This window comes from Artemia sp. Qi Xiang Cuo, chromosome 4 (assembly GCF_049724085.1).
Source record: "Artemia sp. Qi Xiang Cuo chromosome 4, ASM4972408v1, whole genome shotgun sequence".
Taxonomy (NCBI): domain Eukaryota; kingdom Metazoa; phylum Arthropoda; class Branchiopoda; order Anostraca; family Artemiidae; genus Artemia; species Artemia sp. Qi Xiang Cuo.
The window spans coordinates 65,240,989-65,267,499 of NC_142797.1; the positions used below are offsets into that span (position 1 = coordinate 65,240,989).

Consider the following 26,511-nt stretch of genomic DNA (forward strand, 5'->3'; position numbering starts at 1 on the left):
TTCTTGCGATGGTCTATGATATCTTACCAAAAGATTTTTCCTTTTGTCCAGATCAAAATTATCTAAGTTCTTTAAAAAATGTTTAAAGTGCTCTGGCAATTTCGTTCCTTTTGATAAAAAAAATTTCATCTCTAAACAAAAATCGTCTTTATCTTGATGATTTGAAATATTTTCATTAAACAGTATTTCTAGCCCTTCCAGTTCGTTCAGAATGGTTACTATCAAATTTCCTTCCGTATCTGGATTTCGTGACAAATAGTCTGGTAAAATGTTTGTACGGCCCTTCATATATATTGGGGTATATGAATATGCTTGCAGACGCAGTATCCACCGTGTCAGCCGTGTCACCGTTGCATCGTATGTAGCCAAATTAATCATTTTTGGTCTACGCGTAAAATGAATTTTTTTCCAAGTAAAAATTGTCGAAAATATTCTGTAAAAACTACAACTGCTAAATAATCCTTCTCAACTGTTGAATATTTTCTTTCTGCCTCCGACAGTGATCTTCTGGCGTCTAGAACTTTTGATTCTACTCCTTCAGAATTTATGTTTAATAATATGGTTCCTATACCGTACCCCGAAGCATCTTTTTGCAAACAGAAATCTTGTGACAAATCTGGTAGTTTAAGTATTGGTGCCAGTAATACTTGCCTTTTTCTTTCATTTAGCGCTTGTTTTGCGTCCACTGGACATTCGAATTTTTTCAAAAGGTTTGTCAAAGGTTGCGCTATTGTTGCTTAATTTTTAATATATCGTCTGAAATAGCTTAACAAACCACAAACTGATCTGCAGCTTTTTTGATCTTTAGGAGGCTGTAAATTTTCTATGACAGTAAATTTTTCTGGATTTGGTGAAATAGTACCTTGGTTTATCAGGTGTCCAAGAAAAACTAAGTTTGGTACTTCTATTTTTAACTCTTCTGGTTTTAATTTTAAGCCTGCTTTTTCAAACTTTTCCAGTATTTTTCTAAGTCCTACCAAGTGGTCTTCCAAGTTTTCATTAAACAAAATTACATCATCTAAATAAGCCAAGGTATCTTTTTTCCTTCCTGGTTCGTTATCTCTTAACACCAAATTCATTAGTCGACTAAAATAATTTGGACTAAATGATATGCCGAAAGACATAAGTTCAAATGTGAACGTTCTTCCGTCGTTTACGATTATTGTTGCCTTATTCTTTGTTTCTTCTTCTAAAGCGACTTTCCAATGTCGTGCAATTATTTCAAATCTAGTGTAATATTTTGTACCTCTTAGCGACTGAAAAATCGTATAGATTCTTGGTAACTTCATCACGTCTTTAACCGTGACGGCATTTAGTGCTCTAAAGTCTATACATAATCTCCAGGTGTTATCTTTTTTCCTGACTATCACTAGTAGGAAACACCAATCACTAACACTTTCTTTAATTACTCCCTGATATTCCATTTCTTTTGTTTGGCTTTCTAGCCATGGTTTTAAATGATGAGGTGTTTTATACGGTGACTTTTTGATTGGAGGGCCCTCTGTTGATATCTTGTGCGTGATTAATCCGTAATCCGCTTGTGTCTTGCAAAAGTCCATTTGAAATCCCAAAGAATATTTTCCACCCGAGTTTTTACGTTTTCCGGTAAATGTCTTAAATCAAATTGTTGCAAAAAATCCGTTTTCGACATTCCATCCGCTTCTTTTGTTGTTAATTTCGATACGTATAATTATTCGTGACTTATGAAGTTTATGCTTAATTCCGGACTGTTTAGAGATTTTATTTAAAATTTCTAAATATTCTCCATTAATCAATTTTTTACCTGGTTACACTGGACTTTATTACTACTTAGATTTGATAGTTTTAAGTATGTTATACCATTCTCAATTTTTATAACTTGATTTTCCACGAAAATCATTGGGTATTCTTTTATGGTGTATCCTCCTATCATGGCATCCATTGTTTTAACCTTTCTTTTTTTTGCATTTAATGTCGCTAGAACTTGAGCTGTTGTTCCCCCTTTTATTGTGATTTTTCCGCTTATTTTTAGGTTATAATTCGAATCGGCACTTTCGTTATCTGTTGTTACGCAAATTCGCCTATTATTTTCATTTGCCTGGTTTATGGTTATTGTATCGGATATGGGTTCCCATACGATCCCATATTTTCTGATGGCATCTACTCCTAGAATACAAGGAAATTGTAGCTGTTTGCATATTATTACTGTTACTGTTATTTCTTTATCTCCTGTACTAAATTTTAATGGACATTCTCCCAAGATTGTCAGCCTGTGCCCTGTCACTGATGTCAGGGTATTCTGGCATCTGCTTACGCGATTTTTGACACTAGGAGGAAACCTCTTAAAAACTTCCTCTCGAATTAATGATTTAGATGCACCTGTATCTAGTAAACATTGTAAATTTTGAAAATACTTAATTTTAAAACAACGCAGAATCGGTAGACTATTATTATTTGCATTTGTATCACAACATTCTAAACTATATAGGGGTCTTTGTAAGGAAACAGCTCTGTCGACCCTTACAGGCTGGTTTCTCCGTTTAAATGCCCACTGTTTGGTCAAAAATTTCTGGGATTATCCCAATTTTCTTCAGTGCTCCTACTTTGACTCTGGGTGTTGTTAACCGTTTGCCTACTATGTCTACATTTAGGAATATTACTAGGTTATTGCCAAGCATTATGTGTTCTCTGCCTTCCTAAAGTTATGCCCCCCCTTCGTTCTAAACTGGGTGTTTATCTTGTACTTCTGGCCTTCTTTGCGTATTCTATGCCAGCAATCTGCTGCATAGTGGTTTGGTTTGCTACAATAATGGCAATAAAATTTTCTCTTAAATTGTTTGTTTGTTTCCTGGTTACTTCTAAATATTTTTGATCCGTCATTGTTCATTCCCCAACTATTTGTCTTTGGTGGGGGAGGTTGCCCATATTTCCTATAGTTATTAGCTGCTAATCTCTCAAGGTCGTGGAATATGTCAGCTATTTCCCTAGACGGCAACCCTTGGCCTCCGTCGCGCCTTTTTGGTTCATGATTTGGCTCCTGAAAGCTCACCCTTTTCTGTCCCCTTTCATATTTTATACTTTCTTGGGCTCCAGTGTTATTTATTGACATCTGGTCAAACTTTTTCATAGCTTCGTCAATTTTTACCTCTGTTTCGACTAGTATTGTAGCCTGCTCTAAATTTTCAGGTTTCCGTGATAATATTAGTCTTAACCCTTGGGTAAAAGTATGTAGTTGTACTTTCTGTACTGTCTCGTCATTTCCGCCTTTCTCTAATTGTAAGCACACAGAACAAATTGTGTCTGCATATTCTCTGATACTAGCTGAGGTATTGAATTTGACTACCTCTTTTCTTAGCCTTTCGGAGATGGTTGTCTCTATGAATTTTGTTTTAAGATTCAATTAGAGTACTGATGTCCTTGGGCTCTTTTTCCTTAATTGCCTCAAAATTTTTAAGGGCGCTTCCCTTTAATCTGTCTGCAACGCATTGCTCTTTGACCTTATCCTCAAACGCTTCAGTTAATTCGTCGAAAATTTTTAATTTTTCGATAAACTCATCTACGTCTTAATTTCCCGCGTATTCTAGCATAATTTTTTGCAATTTCAAGTATTGTTGATAGGGAAGTCATTTTTTTCCTCTGGTAAAGCCATTTTATTTCAATCTACTATTTGTATCTAGTCTTCTTAACCCAGTTTTTCCAATGGCCACCAGCTGTTGTGAAGTGTCTTTACTGGTCTTAAGGTGATGTAGTCGTAGATTCTTAAATTTTCCCTTTCAAAGAAGGATACAATCTGGTCCTAAGTTAATTCAACTTTGGTAGCGTGCCTTAGGCCATGACCGGACTAATCAGGTGTACCAGCTGGGTATGTTCGAGGGGCTAAAGGTAGATTGTATAGAGGTTGTCCATAACAAAATACTTTTATTCAGTTAACATATAATAATAACACATATATATTTTCTACTGAGACTGGCTGTACCAAGTAGACCACAAGTCTCGGGAAAATACAATAACATATAATAGGATATTTAGACACTTACAATGATTCGACAATATTCAAAGATATTTCTAAAAACAACGGACCAGAGGTCAGTCCGGCATAAAGTTAGTATCAGTCTAAATTTGCCCCTTCCCCTAAAAATTATCTTTTATAAATTTTATCAACCCCACCGTCCTTTATCCAATCGACGCAATTATTCAGTAGTTGTCATTTCTCAGTTTCCTGTTAAGCAGATACTTTGCTCAATATATTCCTTATCTTAATAAAGAGGCACATATGCAAACTTCGTATTTGCGTCTTACATATTTTTACTAAATTAATAATTAACTAAATTAGAAAGCTTTACCCCAATACAAATGAATGTGCATTGTCAGTTTAATATGCATATGCTGATATTTAGTAATCAAATGTTAATATTATATGATTTATTAAAGTTATAAAAGTAAAAAAAAATTGATTTTTCAAAAAAGGGAAGTACCTAACGATTTTAGGAAAACCTTAATTAAGCCACTTTATAAGAAAGGTAACAAAATTGAGTTGTGGTAATTATCGAGGCACTAGTCTGGTCTCTGTAGGTAGTAAATTACTTAGTAATATGATAATTTTTAGACTAAGAGATGCCGTAGACAAAGCATTAAGAGAAGAACAGTGCGGTTTTAGGAAAGGTAGAGGATGTGTCGACCAAATTTTCACTCTTAGGCTAATAATTGAGACGTGCCTGAGTTTTCAAACACCTTTGGTCCTCAGTTTTATAGATTATGAGCAAGCGTTCGATTCTGTTGATAGAAGAGATTTAGTAAAGATCTTATCCTTGTATGATATATCAGACAAATACATTAAACTGATTAGTGCTATGTACGCGAATAACACTGCTGCGGTTAAGGTAAGAAATGAGGTTAGCAGCTGGTTTTGTATTAAATCAGGAGTTAAGCAGGGTTGTGTTCTATCCCCCTTTATTTGGAATATTTTGATGGACTTTGTCTTAAGGAGCATAGGAAAGGCAATGGGAGACCACGCAATTAAATGGGGAGGGAAAAGTCTCCTGGACTTAGATTATGGTGATGATTTAAGCATCCTAGATGAAAGTATGAGCAAAATGAATGAAGTTTTAGAGGTTTCGCGAGTTCAGGGTGCTAGAATAGGTTTGAAAATTAATGTCAAGAAGACTAAGTCACTAAGGCTAGGAATAAGTGAAGATGAAAAGGGGAAGTTGGGTAATGAAAAGATTGATCAGAAGAAGGAAATGGGAACTTTGTTGGCGGGTGTAAAAAGGGAGGCTTTGAATAGATTGGGATGGAGGAGGAGCGTGCGTAGCTGTGTTGGCCTCGGGCGGCTTGGTGCTGCGGTGAGTTGTTAGTAGTAGTAGTAGTAGTAGTAGTAAAAGTAAAAACATTTGTATTTTTCCAGTAAAGTGCAAATTATGTTCTGGCCTTGGGAAGGCATAGGGGTTATGAGCCCTACTCGTGTTAATTCTGCTCGTTTTGATTTTGACTCGGTTATTTATTGTAATTTCTGTTTGATTTGGGTTTCATTTTTTTCTCGATGCTGATTTGTGGTAGTTTCACGCTTGGTAGATTATTTGATTTTATTTTACCTCATTTTTGGTTTAATGGAGTTCTTTACTTTTCTTTGAAAAACTTGTTTTGTGGAAAAAGTTTTCTTGATTAATTTCTGGAAAAGAAAATTCTGTTTTGTCCACGATTCTTCCATTACTGGATTATTTAAATTTGTGTTCTCTGTTAAAACTACGATTTTGCGACAAGCCTGGAGCTGTAATTTGCACCAAAATGACAAGATACGTATACAAATGGATTCATTAATTTCAGTCCTATCTATTCACCTAGCCAGAATTATGGCATTACTTAGGTATTTTCTTAGAAAGTGATCTGAACTTTTTTTAAAAACAGTAAGAATTTTCATATTTTTGCATTTTTCTTGCATATTTTCAACGTATTTTTCAATCTTTGAAAATGCACAGCAAACACCAAAAATGTAATTTTGTAGATGGAAAAAAGCTGAATCTCAGCTATCAAATGATATCGAAATTGTCGTCTTACATTCAAATATTAAAAGCTTAGGACCAGGGTCAGATTTAAAGCTTTGACACTTCTAGGCCCAAGCGTTTTCGCCCCTCCATTTTGCTTGTTTTTCGGGGAAACCCCCGAAAATTCGGGAATAATGGAAGCAACGATCAGAACGCAACTGATGAGCCACAAGTAATAAAAGATAGAGGTGATACAGAACTCTCAGATGCCATTCTTGGGAGACATCTGACAATCTGTAAGTGTCCAGTGAATTCCTGTGTTGTTTTAAAATAATTTTTCTGTGAATAGGCAGCGCAGCGGCAGATAAACCTTAACCCTGGGTTCTCACTGATGCGATTTCCCGCTTGATTTACCCTATTCCTATGCATTGGCTGTTTAAATATCTCATAATATTTTTATGAGATAAAATATTATGTTTCTCTGTTTAAATATCTCGTAATATTTTTTTCGCTTCAATGGCAGCAGTGAACCGTTTCTGTGTGAAATTTTTTTGCGATTTTCCTGTATCGGCTATCTGTTTTGCGTAAAAAAAATCGTATCAGTGGGAACCAAGGGTAAAAAGTTTTATTTCGGAGCTACCACAGTTTTGTTTTGTCTTTGTGTCTCGATGACTACATCAGAAAACTTCAAACTGCTTATAACTGCTGGTCAAGAGAAAAGAAATTTCCGAAAGCAGTAGTGCTGCTGCTCAACTTAATGATAAACAATAATATAGTGGTTGACATGAATGTAATAAGAGGTCAACAAAGATGCCTCGACACGCCAAGCAACTGTTTTTCAGAATGTAAGACACTTTCCGGTGGGTCTGTGCGTGCAACCTGGACCAATCCTTAGTTTGTTGGTGCTTGAAAAGTAACTGTTTTTCAGGCTGTACGAGAGTTTTTCCAGTGGGTTTGTGCGTGAAACCTGGACCGATCCAAAGTTAATAATTAGAAGAATATTCGACGCAGTATTACAAAATTCAAGAATAATTAGTGAATTTTTTAAGTCAATGGACCGGTAACATGCTTTGACCTACAATTTTGAAGAAAATTGTACCACCTTTATTCAACGCAGTATAACGAGATTGAAGAACAGATAATGAACTTTTAAGTCAATGGACCGATAACTTGCTTCGACCCTGAAGTGAATATTTTCTTAAGTGTAAATATAGTTTGTTTTAATTTTGATATGTTATTAACTATGACCGACTGTATCATCGAAATATTTAGAGCCTTTGTTTATAATTTTGTTACACTGTCTAATAAAAGGATTCGTCCCTATTTGGAACTCTTATATATTTCGTCTGCTGTTTTTCAGACTGTATGACAGTTTTTCCAGTATTCCGGTGCGTGCAACCTGGACCAATCCTTAGTTTGTTGGTGCTTAAAAAGCAGTTGTTTCTCAAACTGTAATACAGTTTTTTCAGTGTGTCTGTGCGTGCAACCTGTACCAATCCTTAGTTTGTTCGTGTTTGACAAATAACTGTTTTTAGGCCGTACGACAGTTTTTCCACTGTGTCGGTGTGTGCAACCTTCACCAATCCTTAGTTTGTTGGTGCTTGAAGAGCAGCTGTTTCTCAAACTGTACGACAGTTTTTCAGTGTGTCTGTGCGTGCAACCTGGACCAATCCTTAGTTTGTTGGTGCTTGAAGAGCAGCTGTTTCTCAACGTCGACAGTGTGTCTGTGCGTGCAACCTGGACCAATCCTTAGTTTGTTCGTGTTTGAACAATAACTGTTTTTAGGCCGTACGACAGTTTTTCAGTGTGTCTGTGCGTGCAACCTTCACCAATCCTTAGTTTGTTGGTGCTTGAAGAGCAGCTGTTTCTCAAACTGTACGACAGTTTTTCAGTGTGTCTGTGCGTGCAACCTGGACCAATCCTTAGTTTGTTCGTGTTTGACCAATAACTGTTTTTAGGCCGTACGACAGTTTTTCCACTGTGTCGGTGTGTGCAACCTTCACCAATCCTTAGTTTGTTGGTGCTTGAAGAGCAGCTGTTTCTCAAACTGTACGACAGTTTTTTCAGTGTGTCTGTGCATGCAACCTGGACCAATCCTTAGTTTGTTCATGTTTGACCAATAACTGTTTTTAGACCGTACGACAGTTTTTCCAGTGTGTCGGTGTGTGCAACCTTCACCAATCCTTAGTTTATTGGTGCTTGAAAAGCAGCTGTTTCTCAAACTGTATGACAGTTTTAGCAGTGTGTCTGTGCGTGCAACCTGGACCAATCCTTAGTTTGTTCGTGTTTGAAAAATAACTGTTTTTAGGCCGTACGACAGTTTTTCCACTGTGTCGGTGTGTGCAACCTGGACCAGTCCTTGCTTTGTTGATATTTAAAAGCAGCTGTTTCTCAAACAGTATGACAGTTTTTTCAGTGTGTCTGTGCGTTCAACCTGGACAAATCCTTAGTTTGTTCGTGTTCGAAAAGTAACTGTTTTTAGGCCGTACGACAGTTTTTCCACTGTGTCGGTGTGTGCAACCTTCACCAATCCTTAGTTTGTTGGTGCTTGAGAAGCAGCTGTTTCTCAAACTGTAATACAGTTTTTTCAGTGTGTCTGTGCGTGCAACCTGAACCAATCTTTAGTTTGTTGGTGCTTGAAAAGTAACTATTTTTAAGGCTGTAAGACAGTTTTTCCACTGTGTCGGTGTGTGCATCCTTCACCAATCCTTAGTTTGTTGGTGCTTGAAAAGCAGCTGTTTCTCAAACTGTAATACAGTTTTTTCAGTGTGTCTGTGTGTGCAATCTGGACCAATCCTTACTTTGTTGGTGCTTGAAAAACAGGCGTTTTTCAGACTGTATGACAATTTTTTCAGTGTGTCTGTGCGTGCAACCTGGACCAGTCCTTAGTTTGTTGGTGCTTAAAAAGCAGCTCTTCTCAAACTGTATGACAGTTTTTTCAGTGTGTCTGTGCGTGCAACCTGGACCAGTCCATACTTTGTTCGTGTTTGAAAAGTAACTGTTTTTAGGCCGTACGACAGTTTTTCTACTGTGTCGGTGTGTGCAACTTTCACCAATCCTTAGTTTGTTGGTGCTTGAAAATCAGCTTTTTCTCAAACTGTATGACAGTTTTTTCAGTGTGTCTGTGCGTGCAACCTGGACTAATCTTTAGTTTATTGGTGCTTGAAAAGTAACTGTTTTTAAGGCTGTACGGAAGTTTTTCAGTGTGTCTGTGTGTGCAATCTGGACCAATCCTTAGTTTGTTGATGCTTGAAAAACAGGCGTTCTTCAGACGGTATGACAGTTTTTCCTGTGTGTCTTTGCGTGCAACCTGGACCAGTCCTTAGTTTGTTGGTGCTTGAAAAGCAGCTGTTCTCAAACTGTATGACAGTTTTTTCAGTGTGTCTGTGCGTGCAACCTGGACCAATCCTTAGTTTGTTCATGTTTGAAAAGTAACTGTTTTTAGGCCGTATGACAGTTTTTCCACTGTGTCGGTGTGTGCAACCTTCACCAATCCTTAGTTTGTTGGTGCTTGAAAAGCAGCTGTTTCTCAAACTGTAATACAGTTTTTTCAGTGTGTCTGTGTGTGCAATCTGGACCAATCCTTACTTTGTTGGTGCTTGAAAAGTAACTATTTTTAAAGCTTCATAACAGTTTTTCCACTGTGTCGGTGTGTGCAACCTTCACCAACATTGAGTCAAGCGAAGAAAACAAGGCTTGTCTACATTTGGCAAGATTTTGTCTACATTTGTATTTCAGTTTTGGGTTCTTGCATATTAGGTAAAAGAAGCAAATGTTCTACCTTACTCCTTTGTAAAATATCTATATCTCCTTTGAAATAAACTGAGAGTATCACAGACAAAGGATTGGTCCTAGTTACACGTACAGACAAACTGTAAAAAAACTGTCATATAAATCGAAAACAGGTGCTTTTCAAGCACCAACAAACTAAGGATTGGTCCAGGTTGCACGCACAAACACAGTGAAAAAACTGTCATACAGTTTGAGAAACAGCTACTTTTCAAGAACCAACAAACTAAGGACTGGTCCAGGTTGCACGCACAGACACACTGGAAAAACTGTCATACCGTCTGAAGAACGCCTGATTTTCAAGCATCAACAAAGTGAGGATTGATCCAGATTGCACACACAGACACACTGAAAAACTCTCGTACTTACTTACTTACTTACTTATGTCCCATCCGTCCTTGAAGGTCGTTTTGGGGCCTCTTCTTTAACCAGTTCATTGCTGTGCCTCCTGTAGGTGCTTCTTTTGTCGGCCAGGCGGCAGAGTTGTGGCAGATTGTAAGGTGAGAAGTTTTCTTTCCATCTTTTCGGAGGGCGACCTCTGGGTTGAGAACCGTGTACTCGTCCATCGAAGATTATCATTGGGAGGCGAGAGCTAGCCTTGCGTCGTGTATGTCCAAGCCATTTGCGATGCTGCCGTTTAATTCTGTCCAGTATTGGGTACCTGACTTTTAGATTATGGAGAAGTTTGAAGTTGGGGATTCTGTCGTGGTAGGTGATACCAGCGATGCGTCGTAGTGATTTAGTTTCAAAGGCAGCTAAGCGGCGTTGATCGTCTGTTTTAAGCGTTCAGGATTCACAGGCATAAATGGCAATTGGAATAATGAGTAGAAGAGTTTCATTTTGAGAATTGTTCTTAAGTTCTTATTCCTCTAGATGGGCATCAGAGCTTTAAAACTGGAGTTCGCGAGTGTCAGGCGTCTCTTGATGTCTTTGAGTTGGTTGTTATCATAAGTAAGTAAGCTCCCAAGGTAGGCGAAGCCTTCCACCCACTCAATGGTACCTTCACCAAGCTGAAAGCTGAGATTTACCTGTGAATCGAATTTGCGTGAACAGCGCATGGCTTTCGTTTTTGAGGTGTTGATTGCCATCCCGAAGAGGTTGGTGGACGAGTGAACGCTGTTAGCCTGAGATTGTAGATCTTGAAGGGACTCGGCTATTAGGACTATGTCATCAGCATATGCCAGTTTGTCTATCACCACTCCTCCGACATGGGCGCCGGGCTGGTTATCTGTGAGTGAAAGGACTGCAGCTAGGAAGGGATTGAACAGCTCCGGTGATATTAGGCAACCTTGAAGTACTCCGGTAGAGGTTTTGAAGCTCTCGGTAAGTCCTTCTCCAGTCATGACGCGGCTACTGAACTTCTTATACATGTCTTTGATCAGCGAGATCAGGTTGGTTGAGATGCCAAAGTGAAGAAAGATGTGCCATAGACCTTCTCTCCATATCCGATCAAAAGCTTGTTTAAAGTCTATGAAAAGGTGGTAGATGCTGCGGCCAAGTTCGCTATACTTTTCCATGATCTGCCGAATAGTGAATATCTGATCGATTGTTGATCTATTAGGTCGGAAGCCGGCTTGGTATTCCGGAATGACTAGTTAGGAAATGGCTCGTATACGCCCGAGCATGACTCTTGTGAGGATTTTCCTGCGTGGCTGGTAAGACTTATTGGGCGGTAGTTGTTGCAGACAGCTTTAGAGCCTTTCTTATGCAGGGGGATTATCGTGGCTTCGCACCAAGGTGAGGGGAAGTGACATTTTTTCCAAGCAGCTGTGGCAATTTTGTGGTAAAGGACAAGGAGTGGTTTGCAGTTTGCTTTCAGTTGTTCGGGCTGGATTCCATGGGGGCTGGCAGCTTTGTTTGTTCTCAAGTCTCTGATAGCTGCTTCTATTTCAGAGTGAAGAGGGGGAGGACTTGGATCTGTAGAGGTTATAGGGAAAGTGTTGAGAATCGTTGGGTCTGGGTGGATGTCCAGATTCAGTTTATTTTTAAAATGGTTTTTCCATCGAGAGCGGATTCCGTCTGTGGATTGTATTTGGTTTCCATGTTCGTCGAGAAGGGAGAACGCTTTGATGTCCTTCTTTTTGGCCAATTCCCGCACTCTTCTATACATGTAGTGGGGGTCTCCTTTTTTGAAGGCCGATTCACATTGATCACACGTTTCTTTAATAAAAACACGATGAGCACGTCTGATGGATTTCTCAACAGCTCGTTTGAGTTGCTTGTACCGGTCCCTACTTTCTTTATCTTGCTTCTTCGTGAGTTGGCGCTTTTCGTCGCAGAGTGAAATGATCTCGTTTGTTTTCCACGGTTTCTGAATATTTTTTTGGGTAACCAGTGTGGAATGAGCGACATCACATATGATATTTGTGCTGCTAGTCACCAGGTTGTCAATATCTTCCTTAGACAGGATAGGTGGAGAATTCAACGTGAGCTCCAAATTTTTCTCGGATAGAATGGTGATATATGTCAAACGTGTGTTTTCGTCGTTCAGTAGATCTACTCGAAACTTGGGGTTTTCTGAGATAACTTTGATGCTGTTTTAAGTCTTGTTTTGAACCTAGACATGACAAGCGAGTGGTCGCTGTCAAAGTCGCCACCAGCTAGCGTGACTGTTTAGGACAGACGTTTTCCAACGTCTAGACACGTGGATGTTGTCTATTAAGTTTTTAGTTTTTCCATCCGGTGAGGTCCAGGATGTCTTACGGCGAGGTCTGTGCTTGAACAGTGTGTTTGTAATGACTAAATCGCTGTCACTGCAGAATTCGATAAGGCGTTCTCCTCTTCTGTTCATTTTTCCATGTCCAAATTTGCCCATTACATCTTCGTGTCCTGTGTGGTTGTTTCCGACGATGGCGGTGAAGTCACCAATGACAAAGATTATGTCCTTTTTAGGGACAGAATCAACCAGACTTTGAAGCTGGAGATAGAAGTGTTCAGACTCTTTGTCGTCTCTGCTGGAATCCGGAGCGTATACTTGGATAATTGTGAGGTTGGTTGGTGAACCTTTCAGGCGGATCATGATGATCCATTCCGTGAGGGGGTTACGGAGATTAAGGATTTTCTGGATTTATTAGACAGTAGGAAACCTACACCTTGTCGATGTTTCTTATCATTACGTCCCGAAAGTAGAAGGGTAACATCTCCATGTTTATCTTCGCCAGTAACTGGAAGATGGGTTTCGGCGAGACCGATAACGTCCCAGCTGTACCGTTTTATCTCTCTTAGGAGTAGGTCTGTTTTTCCTTGTTTAGCGAGGGTTCTAGTGTTAAGGTTACCAATTGATATAGTTACTTTTAGATAGAACATAGCCTCCAGGGTTGGGGATGTCAACGTAGATATAGTCAGGTGATTCACAATTGTAAATTTGTCGGCTGCCCCGGACGCGATATCTCTTAACGCATTATCGTCGGTTACCCCGGACGCGGTAGCACTGGTTCTCATATTTGATGTCTTATTCGTATTCATATTCATCATTAAAATTAAAGAAGGGGTTTCTTGGCTGGCTTCGGGACAGCGGTAAGCCACTTCTCTCTGTCCATAGCAGGGGCCGACTGTATCTATTACCGATAGTGTGCCCTTTTGGTGTCCTGCCACACCAGCAATTTAACCCATTGCTGGGGGAAGGTTTGTGACTGACGGGACGTATTCATACGCCGATGGGCCCTGCCCAGTGTACATTAACGGAGTCATCCCCATCCTCTGTCTTGATTTAAGGCCCCCAGACAAGGTTACTTCAGCTGTATTTCAAGACCCCCAGAGAATGGCCCCCCCTTGGTCTGCGCCTCACTACCCATGAGGTACCCTACATATCTGCAGGGCGTTCCCCTATCCGCCAACTGGGGACGCGCTGACTGGCCTGGGGGTGGCCCCTACTGAGAACTCAGAAGTTCTCAGTATAACTCAGCCTTGCAAAATTGTAGCATTGAAATGCCAGTTTTTCTACATTGATACGAGCCTTTCGCAAAACTCGTGCAAGAACCCAAAACTGAAATACAAATGTAGACAAAATCTTGTCAAATGTAGACAAGCCTTGTTTTCTTCGCTTGACTCAATGTGTCCAATCTTGTCTAGAGACCTTAGGGTGTGTATGCAGTAAATATGTTGTGGTTGTTGCGTTTAGGTTCCTGTTGATATGTTGTTATAGTGTTGTTTTTTTACTCTTTGTAAGTGACCTGTTGGCCTTTTTTGTGATGGTTTCTGTTTTTTTTATAATATTGAAATGAAATAAATGCTTTTAAAATTTTTCTTCACTTTTTTGTAATAGAAAATTTACCCCCTTCCCTATTCAGCTACTATTTTCATTGGTTCTCTTCAAGCAAATTGCCTTTCCAGTTTTCTGCTACCAAGCCTCGTTTTCTAATCTTCTATCAATTTGAAGGAAGATTCCAAGTAAACTGAATCAAGATGGAAAGTACTAATGGGAATACTGAGTTTGGCATAAATCTTCATCACTGACCAAGGAAAAAAAGAGGTTTCTGCATTCTGGCTTTTAAGATAATCATAACACCAATTAAAGTTGACTGAAATACTCAAAATGCTGTCGCAAAGACTTAACTCAAACTTTACTTCCGTACAAAAAAGAATCCGCATACTTTTTTATTTTGGACGATAATTGGACATACTAGAAGCAAAAAAAAAAGGGAACAATGCTGAGCCATAGTATGAATGGTGATTTAATTAATGGTGATTTATCAAAATGTTTTTTTTTTGCTTATATATTTTTTACCATCTCCATTTACCTCCTTCCTTTTTTAACAAGTATCTTTTTTCTTAATTGTCTTCTTAATCTCTAATGAAATTAAAATTTATTCTGCATTTTCCTCAATTTCTTGTATAATTCAAAATTCAAGTACCAAAAATATGCTGCTTTCCAAGTAGGCAGGATAGCAGACTATGTTGCCAATTGCTTTTCAGCACAGTATCTGACGTTATGCAGCGCTGTTCCTAAAGCTTTTCTGAGCGCTACATAGCTGGTAATTCTGTTTTACTTACTTATTGTGTTGTAAAACAATTAAAATGAAAATTACATTTTTTAAAAGCAATTACGCATGAATATGCTTAATGCGCGAAATTTTTTAAAATAACTTTTTTATGGCCTTTATTCTTGAAGTATCGGTGAAAGAATTCTAGCTATAAGTTTTACGATCTGCAAATACAGTCGTGGAAAAATTGTGTAGTCTTCAACTATTCCGACAAGTATTTTTATGAAGCTGGGCATGGGCAAGTCAACTATTTATAATGGCGTCCTCAGAATAAAGGCAAGCCCAGGCAAATTAGTTTTTTACTTGTAAAAACTGTTTTGAAAAAAATTTTTTTGTTCATACTATAGTGACGGAATTTTTATGAAACAAATGAAAACCAAACTTATCCTTTGAATTTTGTATGTAATATAGTCACATAATCAATCATAGGATTATGTAAATATAAGTTTTTCGAGATGTGAAAATAGTTTTCGAGGAACGGTGTAGTGTTGACACTATAATGACTTTTTTTTGTGAAATACAAAAAAAAATCATCTACTAGCTGGATAACAGAATATGTTTAGAACCTTTTATGTAATGAAATCACAACAGGGACCATAAAATCATGAAAATGTACACAATCACATCGAAATTTTGTTTTTTATTAGATTTTATGTTTTTGACAGTCTTGACTTCTGAACAATTTACAGTTTAGTCTCCAGATTAATGCCAAATTCAGACAGTGTTGTAAAACAGTTTTCGACCAGTAGAAATATTCATAGAAGAACAGTGTAGAGTTCACACTATAAAGACGAACTTAATCTAAAATATTATTCTATTGCTGAACAACACAGTATGCTGAGAATCTTCAATTTACAAAAATTTTGGAAGTGAATAAAGAAACCATTTGAATATTTAAAGCTATATTTAAAGATCATTATTTATTCTACCTGCTTAACCAGTTTATTAACTGAACCGTTTGTGTATGATTCGGCAACTGTGGTAAGTCCAGATGCACTGTATCTGAAGGTATAAACGTAGTCGTGGGCAAACAATGTAACGTCAAATGGGAGAAAAAACGAAAAACAAAAGAAAATTTACACTTGCAAAACAGCGACAACATTAAAAAAATTGTAATTTAAGAAGAGACAAAAAAAATCGAACCAATCAAATATAAATATAATAACAATTCGAAACCATGGCTGACCTGTAGTTTTCTTTTTGTGCTTTTCAAACAGCTCTGATGCTGTTATTTCTGAGTGCATGAACTTACCACTATTGTTTTAGGGTCTGGACAAGACCGATGAGGACTACACTGTTGATGAGGTTTTCATTTCAAGGGCCCAGATGGACGAAAGTGATGCTAGACAAGCCGAAAAAGATAAACAACACGCAATAAAAGAGTATAAACAGCAAAGTCGTGCACTGGAAGGTTGTAATCGTTGTCTTGATAACAGAGAAACGATTAAGCATTTAATTGTTTCAGTTGGATCTAAGGTAATTTAGCTTTGATATTTCGGTTTTTCTACGCAATAATAGTCAGGTTGTTCAGTCTTAGGTTTCTTAGCAAAAGGAATGTTCAGGATTTTGGCTGATTTAAAAAGTTTAACTATTTTTGGTCTATATAACGTTCAGTTTTGCACAATAACACTTTTCAGTCTTCACTTGCCGCCAAATTTGGTTGATATCTGAGTAATCGTTCTTATATTTGATCTGATAATAGAATGTAATCACCCTCCCCCCTTACCAACAGAGACGGAATTGACCCTGATCATCGGAATAGCATAAATGTGACATCAGTTCTTGCTTCCCACCAAATTTTGGTTTATGATTTATTTGTGAATAAATATTTTTTATATAAATTAATTAAACAGACACTGAAAACTTATTCATGTAGGTGTCGCGACAAACAAAAGGGGATGTATCCTTTACTCAAAAGTTGAATTGGTTACGAACTTCCAAAAGGCAAGAACAGAACACTTACTCTTGATGTCAACCGCTCCCGTCCGTGTTTTACCAGTTACGCCTCTAAAAATATGACATGTGTGCTGCAATCTAGCTATTACCGTGTAGAATGACTAGAGTATACAAATTGTATACAAACTTCGTTACCTTTCTACCCCCAACAGTGGTCAGGCTGCTGACCCTAAAAGGGATAATAGGACAATAGGTTTCATTTCTCAGTAAGTTTGATTCTGATCGGGCATTTCATTCTGGTGGGTGTTCTAATTACAGGGCAAGATCTCCCCCTGCCAACGGAGGTCATTTTTAGTTCATATCTAAAAGACTAGGTCTAAACTAGGCTAGGTCTAGTATCTAAACGATACTAGGTTTTACAGCTCATCAAGTTCGCTTTAGATCCGACAAACCATTTCGGTTAAATGCCAATATTCTGCAAAACTCCCTCCCTTTCCCTTACCTGTAAGCCGAATGAAGCTGGACTTGTTTTAGTAAACTTCTAGGTCAAGTTTTTGCATACGAAATCTCAGGAAGTCTGATTTTAATCGAAAATTTCATAAAAATGCAATAAAAAATCGAAATTTGGGATTTCCTAAAAGATCTCTTCAGAATTACTTCTTAAAAATATGTCTCAAATTTATGGGGTCTCAGATGTTGAAAAGATAGCTCCATATTCTACTTTACGTGGTTCCGACACTAAATTATCTCTAATAAATACTCCTTCACAGTGAAGACCTGCTCGTTCTGTCTACTGTTTAGTAAGGTAGAAAAAAAAATTATGTTTTTTTTTTCAGAAGCATGTGGAAATTTTTTAAAATTCAGAGGATTTGTTTTTCTCTGTCTCACAATCCCAATCAAAGTTTTGATTTATCTTTGCTTACCGTTACTGAGATACAGACGGATGAACCCGATAAAGAAAAGAAAAAAAGAAGTAGTTGAGTAAAAAAAAAAAGTGTTGTTCTGCAGTAGGAAGTAACGTCACGATATGGAAGCTAAAAAAAAAGAACAAGAACTAAATTGTTGAAACTTGGCTCTAAAACATGAGGGAGGGCTGAGAAATTTTTCTTTTGGTATTTTTGAGTTTTTTTACGAACTTGAAATAAATTCTCTTTGATGTTGATTAATTTTCCAATGCATTGCTAACTTGTTGGCGGTGTGGAAACTCAAAAAAGAAGTTGACAGAGGATGAATAGATTAGACGATGAGTCTTTTTTTTATCGTGCAAAACTGGTTTATAGTCACTTGCAACTTACTCTTACAAAAGGACCTTAGTATTTATTATATTTATATTTATTTATTATATTATATTTATTATTATATATTATATTTATTATATTATATTTATTTTTTTTATTTCTTATTATTTTTATTTTTATAAGAGTCAAGTCACAAAAATTTAAAAGGTCAACAGTAAACTATTTATTTCATTTGATATAGATCTCAACGTAAAAATAGTTTAAAAAAGCATATACCACACGAACACTACTTTTATACTTCAGCTACCCAAATGAAACAGTATTTATTTTTTTAATTCTACATCAACTTGTCTTTAGACGGATTGCAAACAACTATTGTTTATTTTCAGATTCAGAATTTACGCGCTTGGCATCCACAGACGTTTTTTGTATGAATTAAATAAAAAAAAGGAAGTTATTTTGACTGATAATAAGGAGCATCATTAAAACTTAAAACAAACAGAAATTATTCTGTATATGAGGGGGACTACCGTCCCTCAACCATCACTCTTCACGCTAAAGTCTTAGTTCTTTAAAAACGCTTCTCTCGCTAATTCCACGCTCCTGGTGTTTGAGCAGTATTTCTTGAAGAATCAAACAGTTGATGGTAACGAACTGTAAGTAAGGAGCGAGCCGGCTCAATGGTAACCGAAACCCTAGAAAACGGGATTTTGATACCAATAGATACATACAAGGAATCAGATTTTAATGATGATTTTATATATATAAGTTTCATCGAGTTTAATCATACCCATCAAAAGTTACGCGCCTGAGAAAATTTGGCTGATTTTTGAAAAAAGGGGGAAAGACCCCCTAAAAGTTAAAGAACCTTAATGAAAATCACACCATCGTATTCAGCGTACCAGAGAACCCTACTGTAGAGGTTTCAAACTCCTATCTACAACAATGTGGAATTTTGAATTTTTTGCCAGAAGAAAGATCACGGTGTTTGTTTTTTGTTTTTTTTCAGGGGTGATCATATCGACCCAGTGGTCCTAGAATATCATGGGAGGGCTCATTGGAAAGGAAATTAAAAGTTCTAGTGCCCTTTTTAAGTGACCAGAAAAAAATGGAGGGCAACTAGGCCCCCTCCCACGCTAATTTTATTCCCAAAGTCACCCTATCAAAATTTTGAGATTGCGATTTTGTTCAGCATGGTCGAAAATATGATAACTATGTCTTTTAGGAGGACTTAGTCCCCCGAAGTCTCCGGGGGGAGGGCTGAAAGTTATGAACTTCACCTGATGTTAACATATAGTATTGGTTACTTGGAAGTATATAGAACTTTTCAGGAGGGATTTTTTCTGGTAGTGGGGGGGTCGGGGGTTATTTTGGAGGATCTTTCCATGAAGGAAGTTTTCATGGGGTAAGGGACACTGCTATGAGGGGGACGCCGGACTTGCCAGCATTATTTTAAAAAAAGATCAGAAATTAAATATAAAAAAAACAAGTTTTTCAACTGAAAGTAAGCAGCAACATCGAAACTTGAATCGAACAAAAAATATTACTTATATGATTGGGCTCACCCCCTAGTCAATACCTCGCTCTTTAAGCCAAAGATTTTTTAGTACTTCCATAAGAGCTATTTATTCTAAATAACGGCCTTTGTGATTAAGGAGTCATTTTTAAAGAGTTGGAACAAAATTCGAACTTTAGCGTAAAGAGCGAGGTCTTGACTAGGGGGCAGATCCCCTACTATGCGTATTAAAAATATGTAAATATAGAAGTTTGTTAAGTAAGTTATTTCGTAAGTTACGTATATTTATTACTAATAAAAACGTTCGTAAATAAAATTAAACAAGTTTCGAGAAAGTCATTTAACCAAATAAAAGTAAAATTAATATGAGAATTTAGTTTTAATTATTCATGTACGGTGAGCCAAAATCAAAATCTGAATTAATTCAAAAACGTTCAAAAATTAAAGAAAAAAACAAGTTTTTTTTAACTGAAAGTAAGGAACGACGTTAAAACTTAAAACGAACAGAAATTATTCCGTATATGGAAGGGGCTGCCCCCTCCTCAACGCCTCGCTCTGCTAAAGTTTTACTTTCTCACAACTCTGTTTTTTTAAACAATAAAAAACTTTTGCGTAAAGAGCGAGGCGTTGAGTGGGGGGGGGGGCAGCCCCTCCATATACGGAATAATTTCTGTTCGTTTTAAGTTTTGACGTCGTTCCTTACTTTCAGTTAAAAGAAACTTGTATTTTTTATTTAATTTTTGTCATTTCAAAGTCAAACTTTAGTATCAAGAACGAGGGTCAGGGTAGGGGTAGTCCCCTTCATATACCGAATAATTTCTGCTCGTTTTAGTTTTTAACGCTACTTTTTACTTTCAGTCAATTTTTTTTTTCTTAATTTCTGACCGTTTTCCAAATCATACCAGGAAATTGATAATGTGTTATTATTGGGCATTCCCACTATGCTAAATCGAATGGCTATGTCAATATTTCGGTTTTATGCCTATGTGGAAAAAGGGGCATATGAGGAGGGCTAGTGCCCTCTATTCCTTTTGGTTTCTTAAAAAGGGAACTAGAACTGTTGATTCCTATTCGAATGAGCTGTCTCCCGATCTCCTTGGACCAGTGGTTCGACACGATCACCCATGGAAAAAAAAAAGATAAACACGCATCTGAGATCTTTCTTCTGGCAAATTTACGAAATTCCGCATTTTTGTAGATAGGAGCCTGGAACCTTTACAGTCGGGCTCTCAGATATGCTTAATCTTATGGTGTGATTTTCATTAAGATTGCTTGACTTTTTGGGCAGGCTCTTCCCTGCCTTTCGAAAATCATGTAAATTTTCTGTTGTTTGTAGCTTTTGATGAGTAATATTAAACTTAATAAATTTTTATATATTTGGGATCAGCATAAAAAGGCAATTCTTTTTATGTATGAATTGTCAATTTTCCGTTTTTTTTAGAGTTTCGATTAGTTACTATTGGACCGAGTCGCTCCTTTCTTTGAGTTTTTTTTTTTGAAATGTTTGGCAGATACGAGTTTTATCCGAAATTTTAATGTTCTCTTATTTTTTTTTTAAACCGTAACTTAAGGTAAAAATAGCACAAAAGAAGAAGCACATACCACACACATGCCACTTTTACCCTTAGCTACCCAAATAAAACAGGCTTTACCTCTGTTTCTGCATAATATCATCTCCAGGCGAGTTTAAAACAATTGTTGACGCAAACCGACGCCTTTTGCATGAACAGATATGAATTTTGGCAAAAGGTGGTTAAAAACTGTTACACTAACCTACTAAAAATAAACTAAAAATTCTAAGTACCTAATAGGACACGTCTTTAATTATTCAAAAGCTAGGATACAATTTATGCTGGTGATCAATAATTGTTCATCGGAGCATTCATCATAAATTAAATGGCTGTGAAATTATGGTCACTGAAGTGTTTCCCACCTCACCTGATACGAAATAATGTCCTAAGTGGATTAAATGGAACTAGATTGTATTGGACAATTTTTCAGTCCAAGAAGCAAATGCCATTTCCTAGTAATTATATTAGATGATAGATTGCGTGATTCGTGTTTTAAAACGACAGACAATTTGTTTTAAGTTTTGGCAGGAAATATAAGTATTATCTGAAATAAAACAGATATAAATGGTTCTTTCTACGCTCATTGGAAAAAAATTGAGGTTGCACAAAATGACGTCACTTAGTTTGCAAATAATTAAAAGAAACACACACAAAGTTGCATGATGAAAATGAAGAGTAAAGTTGAAACTTAAAACGAACAAAAGCTACCGCTTTGCAGTTTATCCAACATGGTTTTGAAACAGTGTTTCAACGTAACTGTCTCATCATGTTTCCCTATATTCCTAGAATTCAGAAAAACTAGCGCTTTGCTGAAAACGCAAAACCTACGCAAAATAACAGGATTGACTTACTTACTTGCCGAGGGTTCGGCGTAGAGAACGATGAGACTAGGCGCCTCCAGGTTGACCTATCGCTTGCCAGGATCGCAGCTTCTTCCACCGGGATGTGGGCTTGGGTGAGGAATTCATCGGCTTTGTCTTTCCACCTAGTGTGTGGGCATCCTCTGGGTCGTTTCCATCCGTGTAGGGTGGGGTCAAAGTCAAATGCGACCCATGCTGGGGCGTCGCGTGGCATACGAAGGAGGTGGCCGTACCACCGAACACTACGTTGGGCGAGCTGCGTTGAGAAAGGAGTTTGAGCTGAACATGATAGGAGAGTCTGGTTGCTAATGAAGTCAGTCCAGTGAAGTCTTTCGATTCTTCGGAGATGTTTCGTCTAAGCGACATCGACAGCGCTGAGGATAGATTTGGCAGCTGGCCACGTCTCCGCTCCATACAGCAGGACGGTGCTGACTGAACGCATTGTAGATGCGCATTTTGGAAAAGCGCCGTATGTTTGGCTTTCGCCAAATGCTGATAAGCCTCCCAACCAGTGCCGATGCTTTGGCTATTCGAGATGTAAGCTCTTTTGTGATCAAGCCATCCTTCGACAGAATAGATCCCAGGTAAGTGAAGTCTTCAACCACATCTACTCGGTTGCTTCCGATGTTGACTTCCTTTACAGTAGAACGGGACGTGGGAGGCTCAAGGAGCATAACTTTGGTTTTCTGCCAGTTGATCTTCAGTCGAACTTTCGAGGTTTCTTCTGAGAGCACCTGGAGAGCTTTGGTAACCTTTTCGACGGTGTTCGCAACTAGCGCTATGTCGTCGGCGAAGTCAGCATCAGAGAGTACCCGGTCTCCGAACTGAAGACCGAATTGAACGCGATTCATCGTGCTGGCCATAACATGGTCTATGACGCAGTTGAAAAGCTCGGGAGCGGCGGCACAACCCTGGCGGACGCCAGTCTTCACCGGGAATGTGGGACTGCGTCTTCCATTGACTTGCACGCAGCTTTCCGTATCCTCATACAGCTTTTCAAAAAGTGAGCAATATTTCTTGTGTAGACCCGTAGTTCTTAGTATCAGCCAAAGTGAACGGCGATCAACAGAATCGAAGGCAGCCTTAAAGTCCATGAATGCGATGTACGCTTTTCGGTGGAACTCTCGCGTCTTCTCGATCAACTGGCGCATAGTGAAAATTTGATCCGTCGTCGACCTGCCGGGCGTGAACCCGGCTTGCTGGACTCTTCTCTTTCTACGCAAAAAGGTGGAACACCTGTCCAAGAGTGACATGGCGAAGAGTTTACCAGGAACGGAGAGAAGCGTGATCCCACGATAGTTGGAGCAGATTTGACGGCTGCCCTTACTTTTCCAGAGTGGCAATATCATGCCAGCACACCAGTCATTCGGTATCCTTTCCGTCGTCCATACAGTTGGGAAGATTAGCTGGAGCCACAGAATCATCGCTGCACCTCCGAACTTGAGGATTTCTGCAGAAATACCACAGACGCCGGGAGCTCGATTATTATTTAACCGTTTTACAGCATTTTGGATCTCAAAGTTGGTAAACTGTTGCGATACGAGGTCGGAAATAGCTTCGGGTGTGGTCTTTGCTGCTTGAATCAGATCGGGGTCGGGATGAGCAACTGCCTTGGCATTCAGAAGCGTTGAGAAGTCACTACTCCAGGCAAAGAATTGGCCTGCATCGTCATCCAGCATGCTTCCGTCAGCAGAAAAAACACGGCTCATGGTGGAAGTCTTCCCTTCCGTCAGCTCGCGGAGGGGTTTGTAGAGGGAGCAGGTGTCTCCTTTTCTCGAGGCATCTTCAAGATCGCTGGCTTTCTTGTCGACAAAGGTCTTCCTATCACTGTGCAGTCGGCTATTGCGCAGACAATTGAGTCGTCTGTACTATGGCATATTCTTTGCTAAGCTGGCCTTCCGGCACAGCTCGATCACCGACAGAGTCTCCTGGGATATCCAGGGTTTATTCTTATGTCTGCTGCGGCCAATGGTACTGCCAGCAGAATTGAGTATATTATCTTTGAAAGACTTCCAGGCTACTTCAGGGTCGTCCAGAACTTGGAGGCAGCTAAACCGGTTAGAGATATCGAGAGCATACTTCTGGTGCATCTGAGATCTAGCCAGACTACTCAGATCGAGCTTGGGAGGCAGTCTTTCTTGTCCTTGTGCTCTCAGGCGTAGCCTGAGTGTGGTGACTACCATCCTATGGTCTGTGTTTCCAAGCTCGGCCGACCTATAAGTCCGGCAATTTGTTATCGACGAGCGCCAGCGACCCGAGATCATAACATAATCTATCATCTTCTTTGTCTGGCCGTCGTTACTATACCAAGTGTATTTGTGTATATCTCTTCTTTGAAAGAGCGTGTTTGAAATAACCAGATTATGCATATTGCAGAGCTGGAGGAGTCTTTGCCCGTTGTCATTCAGTGAATCTGGAGTCACAGGGCCGAGAACACTTCTCCACACGCCCTCCCTGTCATTTACCGTCGCGTTATGGTCTCCCAGAAGAGTGACGATGTCGTGGGTTGGGACTCTAGACAGGGTCACTGAGAGCTCCGCATAGAACCGATCCTTCACTTCCGCAGGGCTAGGATTGGTGGGAGCATAGCATACAATAATTGTCCACTTTCCATGCCTGTGCTGGAGCTGAGCCATCAGTATTCTAACTGAAATTTGTTTATAGGAGAGAAGGCATCTCTTGGCTCTAGCGTTCAGCGCGAGGCCTACACCATTTGCCTTGCTTTTTGGGTCACCAGATCAGGTGATATCCTTCACCAATATCCTCGGACTCTCTTCCGACAAGGCGGGTTTCCTTTAAGCCAGCCACAGCTATATTGAAGCGTTTTAGCTCATAGGCAAGCATTGATTTAACTCCAGGAAAGTTGAGTGTGAGTACGTTCCAGGTGGTGAGTCGTATTCCACCTTGGTCAATAAGGTTCATTCGATTGTCTTAAATCGTTCCAGGGACATGCTGGGGTCGTGGAAGGTAAAGGTCATCCGAGGCAGTATGCCTCGGTCATCCGAGGCAGTATCATCGTTTATGGTTGCGGTAAAATTTTCGGCTGGAGGGTTGCAGGCCCAACAATCTCTAGGCCTGGGATGCAGTTAGAGTAAGGACTTGCCTAGATACTGAAAGTCCCTGGGGTGGGCTCAATCCACCTCATCATGTTTAGGATGCCCATTAACATGGAGTGTTTAGTTAGTGGAAACCCCATATCCAGAGGCACGTGGTCAGCAGACATAGTCTGCCTCATTCCGGACGAACTCCATTCGCCTCTAAAATAACAGGATTACAAGTATAAATATCATAAAGCGGCCTGCAGAAAATTTAAGAGTAATATATAAAGGTATCAATAGTCTGTTACCCGCCATGAAACCAGTAATATTTCTACACGATATTAATTCTCTAACAAACTCAAGCAAGCTTAGTTGTTCAACTCACACTCAACTCAAAAAAGCTAATCAAGGAGTCTGTCTAAATAAATATGTTGTAACTATTAAATTTTTTTCTCGCTGCTTGAATATGTATATATTTTCATTTTATTTATGAATTATTATGGTTAAAAATGAAAAAAGTGGGCTCGATCATATCAGTTTCTATAAGGGTCACGCTTTGAGTTGTTCTCTTGGTGTCATTTTTACTCAGTACTTTTATATCAATTTGACATCCTTCTTGAATCATTTACATCTTCCTTGTTGCCTCTTGTACTATGCTCATCTATCTGGTTTCAGCGATTTGATACTCACTATTCAATTGTAGGTTTTATGAACGTTTAACAAGCCCGAAGATGTCAATTTTGGTTATTCTGCGCCAAAAATGTATCAGAAGTGTTGTTTTGAGGCTAAGAAATTAGAATATAATTCATGCAGAATGAGAATTTACCTTGCTTCAAAGTGTAGAGTCTAGATAGGCACTATTGAATGAATGACTTTATTGCCCACTTTAATGATACAAAATCATAAGCGAAGTAGCGAAGAAAAAAAAATGGAAAAAAAACACAATAAAAACACTAAAGATAAACATTAATAAAAAAAAACACTATTAAAGAAAAATATTAATAAAGAAAAATATTAGAAGGTGATTCCTTAACCCAACTATGCCAAACTTTCTGAATTCTTTTCTGTATAGCCAAATACAGAATTTAAGAGAGAGATAAACGGGTATAATTTAAACAAAACAGTGGAACAAAACAAAAACAGCAACAATAAACTTTAAATAATATCAATCTGAATATTTCGGCTTCCCGTTTGGGGAAGCCTATATCAAAGGAAAATAAAAATTAAAGGGAAATTAAATTAACCGCTACGTATAAAGAAAAAGAAAAAAAACTACAAACAAATTAATAAAACTCACATCTTAATGAATCACGCCTTATTAACATCTAGATTTACCTATATTCAGATACGGATCAGGACTGCAATACTTTACACTAATCGTGGACTTGCTTTTCCAAGGGGGGCAAACATAGCAGAAACTTTAAAAAAACGATAAAAACAAGACCGGAGTGTACATTTATTTTTATCCAATAGCAGAGGTCAAAAAGGAGAAAGAGCAAGAATATGAGGCATAAAAAGGGAAGAATATAATTTTGTGCGAAAAGGAAGATTGCAAGAAATCTTCGAAGGCATAAATCATCAACTAATAAAAAACGTGTCGATTTCACATCACAACTATAAATACCATAAGGTTGTGATTCACATCACAATCCCAATCATAA

The 26,511-nt window shown here is 38.4% G+C and overlaps 1 protein-coding gene across 1 annotated transcript in view; it reads left to right on the forward strand.

Moving 5' to 3' along the window:
• The window catches only part of LOC148953338 (pre-mRNA splicing factor cwf19l2), a 269,907-nt gene that overhangs the window by 206,355 nt on the left and 37,041 nt on the right, over positions 1-26,511 (forward strand). Inside the window, exon 12 of the mRNA XM_089087930.1 lies at positions 15,998-16,207. Coding sequence (XP_088944056.1) covers positions 15,998-16,207 — 210 coding nt within the window. The remainder of the gene's footprint in view (positions 1-15,997; positions 16,208-26,511) is intronic.